This window comes from Gekko japonicus, unplaced genomic scaffold (genome assembly GCF_001447785.1).
Source record: "Gekko japonicus isolate JY-2015 unplaced genomic scaffold, Gekko_japonicus_V1.1 scaffold175, whole genome shotgun sequence".
Classification (NCBI taxonomy): Eukaryota; Metazoa; Chordata; class Lepidosauria; order Squamata; family Gekkonidae; genus Gekko; species Gekko japonicus.
The window spans coordinates 914798-925454 of record NW_015166425.1 but is presented as its reverse complement, the minus strand read 5'-3'; the positions used below and the strand labels follow the sequence as shown (position 1 = coordinate 925454).

At 52.4% G+C, this 10657-nt stretch overlaps 1 protein-coding gene across 1 annotated transcript in view; it reads left to right on the top strand.

The window, feature by feature from the left end:
• The window catches only part of INTS3 (integrator complex subunit 3), a 200043-nt gene that overhangs the window by 90927 nt on the left and 98459 nt on the right, over positions 1-10657 (top strand). Inside the window, exon 6 of the mRNA XM_015411750.1 lies at positions 6558-6624. Within this exon, the coding sequence (XP_015267236.1) occupies positions 6558-6624 (67 nt within the window). The remainder of the gene's footprint in view (positions 1-6557; positions 6625-10657) is intronic.

The window sequence follows — 10657 nt, the reverse complement described above, 5'->3', positions numbered from 1 at the left end:
CCTTCAATCAACTATTTCTTTACCGGAATCAGAGTTCTGGGAATATTAATTCTTTATCCGCTCAACCGCTTAATTCAATTTGTTTTTTATCACAGTTCAGGTAAGCGGCACGTTTATTGTTATCTACACGATCAAAACGGGTTTCGCATTGCTTCTTTTCACTCACTGTTGTTGCCCATCCTCAAGAGGTCGGCTGATGGAGAATTTAAACCGGTATCCCCCCCCCCTCGCTGGGGAGCGATGCGTTGGGCTAATAACTGCCCAAACTGTCAAAAGCGGCCGTCGCCCACTTCGCACAAAAGTGAAAGTGCGTCAGTCATCCATCTTAGCTCGACCGGAAGCCCTCCGAAAATCCTACTTTGTGAGCTACTGGCATTAAAGTTGTGAGCGAGTGATTTGGCAGCTGCGTAAATCAGTTTGCTCTGGAGCCGTCCTTCCTGAGCTGAGACAAAAGTGTGTGAGCCGGAGGCTGAAAAAACTGTGAGCTGGATCACACCAACTCAGCTTAGAGGGAACACTGCTCACAGGGTGTCTGTTGTGGGGAGGGGAAGGGAATGAAGCTTGTAAGCCGCTCTGAGACTCCGACTGAAGGGTGGGGTATGAATCCAATCTCTACTTCTTCTTCTTCTTTAGCTGGAGATGCTGGGGATTGAACCTGGGACCTTCTGCATGCCAAGCAGAGCTGGGGATTGAACCAGGGACCTTCTGCATGCCAAGCACAGCCACAGCCCCTCGCCCCCTCCCTTCCCCAAATACGGTCCCTTTAAATGCTTTCCCCTTAGCAGGCCACCTTGGCGCAATGAATCCCTCTGACCAGGCCTCGTACCATTGTCTCCTATGCTTTTATCTTGCATTACCTGCCGTCTGCTGCCGACCGTATCCCTAACCACCATGTTGACTTATGGTAACGCAGGCACACAAATGGCTGAGGGATACGGGGACTGGCTGGGCAAACAGTGACAAGAAGCATCACTTGTATTTAGGGGGGGGTGTTATTTGAGCAAAGTTGCTTTAAAGTCTTGCAAGGATCCAAAAAATTGGTGGGCCGGTCGCTCTCTTTCAGAGAATGGGGGGGGGGGAAGCAAAGTTTCCATCTACCGCGCAGTTAGCAAGGCAGCAGAGAAAAATAGCTGCCTTACGAAGAGCGATAAAACGTTCAACCTTTCTTCTGTATAGATGTGATTACGCCGTCCTATTACCATTTAAAATATCCTCGGTGGGTTCCAGGACTGATTTGAGCAGAATAACCATTACATCAGAGCCTTGTTCTGCCGGAAAACATAGATGCTGGAAGGGAACGGGATAATTTTTTAAATTTTGAAATACACAGGGTGCCCATTATGAAGCTATTTATACGACGCCAGAGAGAGAACATGGTCCAATTTTATAAAATCGTTTTGATGCATCAACACAGTTTTATTAAAATTGCTTAACAGCTTATTGCTTGCTTTAAAAGAGGGCTCTTCCGTCCTGTGTTACGTTTTAAGTTACGAGCGATCGGGACGTGGATGGAGGGACTCGCCTTCCGTACCTGGTTCTTTGTGTTCCCTTGCTGTTCTCCTGAACCCTAGACCGATTGTGGACTGCATGGACAGTCTTGGAATTAAAGACAGACCTCTTGTTCGTAGACTTGGGTTTGTGTATGAAGAAGAGATTGGATTTATACCCCGCCCTTCACTACCCGAAGGAGTCTCTGAGCAGCTTACAATCTCCTTTCCCTTCCCCTTCCCACAACAGGCACCCTTTGAGGTGTAGGTGGGGGCTGAGAGAGCTCTTTCGAGGACTGCCCCTGAGAAATCAGCTCTGACAGAACTTGTGACTGACCCAAGACCACCCAGCTGGCTGCATGTGGAAGAGCGGGGAATAAAACCCGGTTCTCCCAGATTAGAGTCCGCGCTCCTGACCACTACGCCAAACTGGCTCTCAGGTCTGCGCTCCTAACCACAACACCAAACAAAGCTTCTCAAGACGAAAGGGATAAGAATGAACAAACTCAGAATCAGTACCCATGTCAGCATCCATTTGCAATGACAAATAACAGACCTGGAGTTTCTTCCCTTCCTCAAGATTCTTATCCCTTCCATTCTGAGAAGCTCTGTTTGGTGTAGTGGTACGGAGCGCGGGCTCTAATCTGGGAGAGCCAGTTTGGTGTAGTGGTTAGGATTGCGGAACTGGGTTTGATTCCCCACTCCTCCACATGCAGCCAGCTAGGTGACCTTGGGTCAGTCACAAGTTCTTTCAGAGCTGTTATTTCCAGAGCAGTTTCTGTCAAGAGCTCTCTCGGCCCCACCTACCTCCCAGGGTGTCTGTTGTGGGGAGGGGAAGGGAAAGGGGATTGTAAACCGCTCTGAGACTCCTTCAGGTAGTGAAGGACGGGGGATAAACCCGATGCTTGCAAACGTGGCTCTTTGCGAGCTGCTGAAGAATACGGAATATCATCAGGAAGTTTCTCTCCGACCAAGTCTCCCACCCACCCAGGATAACACAAACTCTTAGGGGATTATAGAGTCTTATGCGCTTCCAGGGCTATTTTTGGGAAGGAACGCGCAGGAACGGAGTTCCGGCTGGCTCCCAAGTTGGCCACACCCAGCAGGAACTCATTAGCATAATAGGCCACACCCAGCAGCAGAACCTCATTAGGATTGGCTACATTAGGGGTGTGTGGCCTAACATGCAAAGGAGTCCCTTCTCCAAAAAAAGCCCTGGGTTTTGACCACAAACAAGGTAAACAGAATAAGAAGCAAAAGGTGGGTGTGGCTGGATGAGCACACTTCTGGTAACATGGGGGTGCGGCCTAATATGCTAATGAGTGGTGCAGTCAGGGGCATGGCCTAATATGCTAACGAGTTTCTGCTGCTGGGTGTGGCCTATTATGCTAATGAGTTCCTGCTGGGCTTTTTCTACAAAAAAAGCCCTTTGCGCTTCCCTTCTGTTTTCAACTGATGCTCCACTACTGCCATTGCCTCCTGTGCTTCCCGGCCATTTCCCTTTACTTTTTTTTTTTTTAGTTTTACCAAATTGCAATCAGCCGCCCTGTCCCCTCTCGCTCTGGTTCCCTTCCCCAGCAAATCAGAGATGTTGAGCGCAGTGCAGATATCTGGGGACATTTTGCACCCTGTCGGTGACGACACCCGTAGAGGACGAATTTGTTATCCAATCATAATAGAAATCTGACATTTTCATTTCTGCTGTCGTCTGCGACACGGAGCAGGGCCGAGGGAAGCGTGGGGACTGCCAGCCCTGTGTTCTCGAAGGGGTTAGGCCAGGAGTCATTGGGGTTACAGGCCAGACCCAGAGGGAGCCAACATGCCGTCCTTTTCTCTTTTCGCCCCCTTTTGGGAGGTTTTTTTTTTTGCCAAGTCACCTTGGTCTCCCCACCACAAGGCCCCCTTTCACAAGGCCGCCTTCTTCTTCCTTGAAACTTCAAGTGTCATCACCACATCGCATTCTGTGCCCTCCCCTGTATGGCTGTGGGGTAGGCATCCGTGAGTGGATTGTTTTGAATGATCAAAAGGGTTCTCCCGCGGGTACTCACGGGACAGAGGAATTTCCTGCAATCACTCAGAAACTTGAAGGCAGGGGTTCACAGGACTTTCTTCTTACTGACTCTGTAGCTGTCATAACCTGACCTTGGGTGCCGCTCTGCAGATAAGCCCAAAGTCACTTACCGACCTGCGTGTCTTCTTTAATCATTAACGTTTCCTCCCCCTCTGTTTGCCCCTCACTCAATCTGCAGTGACATTTCTGTTTAATAAAATTGTATGGGACAAAGGCCACCGTTTCATATAAACAGGCTAATCTGGTCTTCAAGGGCAGGCACAAAAGTAAAATCGGCACGCATTCTGCCTCCTCTGGTCTCTCCCCTACCCTTTTTAGCCTTTGTGAGCGCTGGCCTCACATCCAGAACAGACACAACTTCTCCCCCACCTGGAAGTACTTTGGATGTCTGAGTTCATTAGTGATTAAGACTGTAATTAGGGCCCCCCAACCTTTTTGAACCTGTGGGCACCTTTGGAATTCTGACGCGGGGTAGTGGGCTCAACCACAAGATGGCCGCTGCTGGAGGCGGAGCCAGCCACAAAACGGCTGCTGCTGGAGGCGGATCCAACCACACAAACGTCCAGGAGTGAACTCATGTGTCACTCTAATAGTAACTCTGTAATGTTTTCAGGCAGAAGCTCTGTTTAGCAGGACACCACTTAAAACGAGCCTATTGTTTGAAAAATATTTTCCTGCATAAACACAGCTTCCCTTCAGTCACACAGTGGAGATCCTTGGTGCTGTGGCGGCAGGTGCTGCCAGAGGCAACTTTCTAAAAATCTGCACAGCCAATCCGGTCTCCAGTCACCGATCAGAAGCCCTGCTGGCCAAAAGCCCTGCCTGGCCCCAGTGACTGTAAATGCTCTCGGCGGGTGCCAAGAAAACTGTCAGCTGGCACTGTGGTCCCTATTGGGGAGGGGCCCTGTGGCTCAGTGGTAGAGCGTCTGCTTGGCATGCAGAAGGCCCCGGGTTCAATCCCCAGCATCTTCAGTTGAAAGGGCCAGGCACAGCCCCGTAGCTAAGGACTTTTTAGGGAGGGGGCCTGGAGGGGCCCGCCTGCTAATCCAATCAAAGGCTCCAGGGCAAGGGCTGCAGCGGCCACAGCTTCCCTCCCTCTCCCCCCCCTCCCCTCCCACAAGGGCAGGCCTTCCCTGTGGAGCGTCCGGGTCCAGCTCCCTCCCTCCCTCCCCAAGGAGCCCCAGTGCCTCTTCCCGTGGCACAGCACCAGGGGCAGCCTCTGAAATCACTGCCCTTGTCCTCCTTTGCCAACAGGCAGACAGGCACTCAAGGGGAGTTGGGGTAGGGGAGCTGAGGCTCAGGAAAGGGGTCCATAAAAACTGCTAGGGAGGCCAGGCCCCACGGGCCCCGCGTTAGCTACGGGCCTGGCCAGGCAGTAGGTGATGTGAAGGACCCTCTGCCTGAGTTCCTGGAGACCTTCTGCCAGTCTGAGTAGTCAGTACTGACCCTGATGGATTGAGTGTCTGATTGAGTATAAAGCAGCTTCATGTGTTCGTGGGTCCCACGTGGGGGTCCCCTGATCTTGACAAAACCCATTCAAGTCTGCCAGTCCCTTAAAGCCAAACAGAATTTTCAAAGATATGAGCTTTTAATGTGTCCCAGCTTATTTTGTCAGACGCGTGTGGAAATTTCCATTGGTTTCTAAGATGCTTTCATAGAGCAAGGTGTCTGATTGGCCATTGGAGATCTGATTGCCTGTGCGGATTTTTAAAAATGCTGTTTGGGCAGAAGCTGCTACCCCAGCACAAGAATCTTCACTGTGTGACTGAAAGTGATCTGTGGCAGCCATTTTGTGGCTGGCTCCACCCTCCCCCGGCAGCCATTTTGTGGCTGGCTCCACCCTCCCCCGGCAGCCATTTTGTGGCTGGCTCCACCCTCCCCCGGCAGCCATTTTGTGGCTGGCTCCACCCTCCCCCGGCAGCCATTTTGTGGCTGGCTCCACCCTCCCCCGGCAGCCATTTTGTGGCTGGCTCCACCCTCCCCCGGCAGCCATTTTGTGGCTGGCTCCACCCTCCCCCGGCAGCCATTTTGTGGCTGGCTCCACCCTCCCCCGGCAGCCATTTTGTGGCTGGCTCCACCCTCCCCCGGCAGCCATTTTGTGGCTGGCTCCACCCTCCCAGGGCAGCCATTTTGTGGCTGGCTCCCCCCTCCCATGACAGCCATTTTGTGGCTGGATCCACCCTCCCAGGGCAGCCATTTTGTGGCTGGCTCCACCCTCCCTTGGCCAGTGAGCAAAAATTCTACTTTGAGAGCTCCTGGCATTGAAGTTGCGAGCGAGCGATTTGGCCACTGCATCAATGAGTTTGCTCTGGAGCCATCCTTCCTGAGTGAAGTCAAAAATGTGAGCCGGAGGCTTAAAATACTGTGAGCTAGCTCACACTAACTCAGCTTAGAGGGAACACTGCTCTGGAGCCCTGCTTCCTGAGCCAAGACAAAAATGGTGAGCTAGCTCACGCTAACTCAGCTTAGAGGGAACACTGCCCATGGCAGCCATTTTGTGGCTGCAGCCTCCATACCGTGTCAAAATTCCAAAGGTGCCCGCAGGCTGAAGAAGGCTGGGGACCCCTGTGCCGGGCAGCTCAGGGCGCAGGGCCCGACCCTTCTTCAGCTTTCTTCTGTTTCACTTCTCCTTCCTGTTGCCGGAAGCGCAGAAACCAGATTCCAGGGCACAGCGTTTCCTCCCCGGACGCTCGCTTCCCACCGAACGAATCCTTTCGCAGGCTCAAAGGCCGTCCTTTTGATAACTCCCAGAGACGGCTGGGTTTGGTTCCGATGGCCCTATTCAACAGAGGAGGATGGGGCCAGGTGTGGGATGCCCTCCCAGGTAGCGGTAGCGATGGGGGAAAGGGGAACCGGGTCGTGTTTGCGCAGCCTCGACGGAGGTTGGTTGTTGGGGACGGAGCGGCTCGGCAGAGACTGGGACTGGAGGAAGTTGCGGCCATCCATCTGAGCAAAGAACTTCTTCCCCTTTCACATTGGGCATGTTGTTCTGTTTGCAGGCGGGGACGTGACCGCGAAGAATATCTGGTTGACAGAGAGCATCCTGGACATCTTCATGGAGCAGAGGTAGGCGCCCTGCCGGAGTCGCGGGGCCACTCGTGATGCTCAGAGCTCAGTTGCATGTACCTGTGTATTCATAAAAAGACAATGGACTGGTTGTATCAGGCCCCGTTCGTCCATTTATTTATTTATTTCATTCGTATCCCATGTTTAAGAATATAAGAGATGCCATGTTGGATCAGGCCCATGGTCCCACACTCTGTGTCACACAGTGGCCAAAACCCAGGGGCCATCAGGAGGTCCACCAGCAGGGCCAGAACTCCAGAAGCCCTCTCACTGTTGCCCCCCAAAGAACCAAGAGCATAAGAGAAGCCATGTTGGATCAGGCCCATGGTCCCACACTCTGTGTCACATGGCAGCCAAAACCCAGGGGCCCTCAGGAGGTCCACCAGCAGGGCCAGAACTCCAGAAGCCCGCTCACTGTTGCCCCCCAAGAACCAAGAGCATAAGAGAAGCCATGTTGGATCAGGCCCATGGTCCCACACTCTGTGTCACATGGCAGCCAAAACCCAGGGGCCCTCAGGAGGTCCACCAGCAGGGCCAGAACTCCAGAAGCCCGCTCACTGTTGCCCCCCAAGAACCAAGAGCATAAGAGAAGCCATGTTGGATCAGGCCCATGGTCCCACACTCTGTGTCACATGGCAGCCAAAACCCAGGGGCCCTCAGGAGGTCCACCAGCAGGGCCAGAACTCCAGAAGCCCGCTCACTGTTGCCCCCCAAGAACCAAGAGCATAAGAGAAGCCATGTTGGATCAGGCCCATGGTCCCACACTCTGTGTCACATGGCAGCCAAAACCCAGGGGCCCTCAGGAGGTCCACCAGCAGGGCCAGAACTCCAGAAGCCCTCCCTCTGTTGCTCCCCCCAGGCACCAAGAGAGGTCATGTTGGATCAGGCCGGGCCAGTCAGTGTTTATACTGACCCGTAATATCTTCAGCCCTCTGCAGCGGAGCCAATTTCCCCCTGATAGCTCTGCTCTGACTTTAGCTACCCCAGTCCTCGGCGGCGGCATCTCTCACTCGCACCCCTGCGTCCCATTCCTTGGTCAAGCCAATGAGTAATAATTCCTCAAACCGCAGCCCTAGCCAGAGCTGTTTCATTATTTTTCAGTACGCTCTCCCCTCTTCCAAATTGTTGTTTTATCACAACAGCCATTTCTCTTTCAAAATGGCTTATTATCGTGGGGAACGATCAGGTTGTTAAAGCATTTTGCTCTGGGCCCCGCTTCGAGCGAGAGCTCCGCGGGCGTTTACTCTCTTCCTGGGGAGTAAGGCGACTTCACCACCTTGCCCCACAGTGCCACCTAGTGTGTCTCCTGGGAGCAAACCCGTTTACGCCACAGGAAACACCTTGAGCTTACAAATCACTGCCTGCCGCCCGCTGGAGCTCTCTGGACGGTCCTCCCTCGTTAGCTCACAATGGGCAAGCTTTGTTTTTTCTTCCGCAATTCAATATCGGCACAGATGCTGGAGGGTGAGGGTAGACTTGAAATGAAACGAAAGCAGATTTCTAGTTTGCAGGACCCCGAGCGAGGCTGTTAACGGAAGGATGCTTTGGAGATCATTACAATCCTAGAGTCACTGTAAACTGGAAATGACTTGATGGCGCTTAACAGACACACAATAATTTATGTGGCCCACTTTCCGCTTGTCTTTCCTTGACTTTTTTGGTCCCATAAAAACACACACACACACATATGCCCCATGCACTGTAGAAGGCCAAATTCTGTGCCTAGAAGGTTCTTTCGGCAATTATTTGATGAGCATGCATTTTTTCTCAGTTTATTCTGTCTCCAAGATTTGTGTGTGTGTGTGTGAAGTAGGGTTGCCAAGTTCTACCTGTCGCTGCAGTGGGGGACTCCCGGCTTGCTCCTGGAGTGCGCGCATGTGCCGCAACCACGTCACCCAGAAGTGACACGACCACACCGGGCACGCTGCGGGCGGGGCCACGACCATCCGGGGGAAAAACCATAGAGTTTTCTCTCAGATGACCGTGGCCCCACCCCCAGCGTGCCTGGCGTGGTCGCGTCACTTCCAGGTGACGTGCACGTCGCGTACTTTGGGGGTGGGGTTCCCCCGGGGCCCGATCCGCCGCCGGCGGGGTTTCCCCGTCCCCCGGGGGGGACTTGGCAAGCCTAGTGTGAAGTGCTGTCAAGTGTCAGACTCCTGCAGCAATCAGTTCCCAACAGCTTTCATTCAAAGAAGTCAGGTTTATTGAGACATTGAGAGTATGCAGATATCTTAACCATTTCGTGTTAGAACTGGAGAAAAGCGTGCGCGGCAGGCAGATATACATTATTCGAGGAGGTCCCCTGATGGCCCAAGGCCAATCAGGGATCAGGTAGAAGCCCGCCAAAGTAACGGTCTACCTTTCCCAGGAGAAAGACTACACCAGGCACTGAAGGTCATACCGAGATAATAGAAACATAGCAGTCATCGCAGAAATGAAACTGGTCTAAGACCGTTTTAATAAACTTCTGATTTATGAGTTAACAAATTTTAGTGCAATCGATAGTACTGACAGAAAACAGTATGCAAGTGTCACGGCTCATGTGGGGTGTCACCTGACGCTGCCACCACTCTGGATTTAGGTTCCCTTGAGAAAGCCCAGAGCACCCTCCCAAGACCTTCAGACCTCCCTTTTGGCCGAATAACAGGTGTGAGGACCAGGCAGAGTGAACAATGAAAATAGTTTATTTTGTAAGAGGTCAAACAAACAAGGTGCAGAATTATAACAGTAAGTGGGTGAAAAGAAAAGAAATCAAATGCCCTAGTGCGTCTAAATATATACTGTCCCTAGCTCACTATCTCAAGTAGCCTTACACTACTTACCCTTACCACAGGATGAGGGTTTCTTCCCTGCAGCAGCCTTCCTTCTGGCTCTGCCCTCTGGGGAAAAGAACAGCTTCTGCTCTGGCACCAGCTCTTTTGTTCCCCAGCCCTCTTCTTCCCTATTGGTCAATTTTGGCTCCAAAACCTCTCAGGGGCTTCTGGGAGTTGTAGGCCCAGCCTCACCTACTGCTAGCCAGGCTCCCTGGGCCTAGTAGGCCTCTGGTGGCACAGCCCAGATCATGACAGATACATTTTATGGAAAGCACGCACAAGCTTAGGGGCATTGACACGGGATTCTCAGACCCATTCATTATGAGAGGGGTCGAGGTATTTCCCTGGCCCCCTCCAACCAATGCCGCCAGGTAGTAAGGGCTAGTTTGATGGCAGCCGCCTCTTTTGTCTCAAACCGACCAATTACGTTCAGTAGAAATAAATTTCTTGGAAACGTATGTCAGGGGGTGGAGTTTACTTCCAGTTTATGGCAACCCTCTGAATGAATGATCTCCAAAACGTCCGATGGTTAACAGCCTTGCTCGGGTCTTGCAATCAATGCATCTCGTGTTGGGTGGGCCTTCCTCTCTTTTCCTGCTGCCCTTCCGCCTTTCCCAGCATGATTGTCTTTCCCAGTGACTCTTTGTCTTCTCACAATGTGACCAAAAGTACGATAGTTTCCGTGTAGTCATTTCACCTTCTAGGCAAAGTTCAGGCTTAGTTTGATCTAGGACACACCGATTTGTCCTTTTGGCGGTCCATGGGGACGGTAAAACTCTCCGCCAGTACATTTCAAATTAATCAACTTTCCTCACTGTCCAAGTTTCACACCCATACATAGAATCATAGAGTCGGAAGGGGTCTCCAAGGTCATCTAATCAAACCCCCTGCACAATGCAGGACATTCACAAGTGTCCCTCCCCACCCACCCCCAGTGACCCCTCGGGAATACTGCGGCATGAATTGTCTTGATCTGGGTCGCCAGTGATATGTCCTTACATCTTCTCTAGCTCCTTCATGGCTGTCCTTCCCAGTCCCAGTCTCCTTTTGAGAGCCAGTTTGGCGTAGTGGTTAAGTGTGCGGACTAGGGTTGCCAAACCTGTTTATTCCTGTGGTGGGGGGCTCCCGGACGGTGTCTTGGTCATGCACGCGCGTGCCGCATGCACACCCCCCGGATGTGACATCATGACGCCAGGCACGCTGGGGGGGGGGCCACAGCC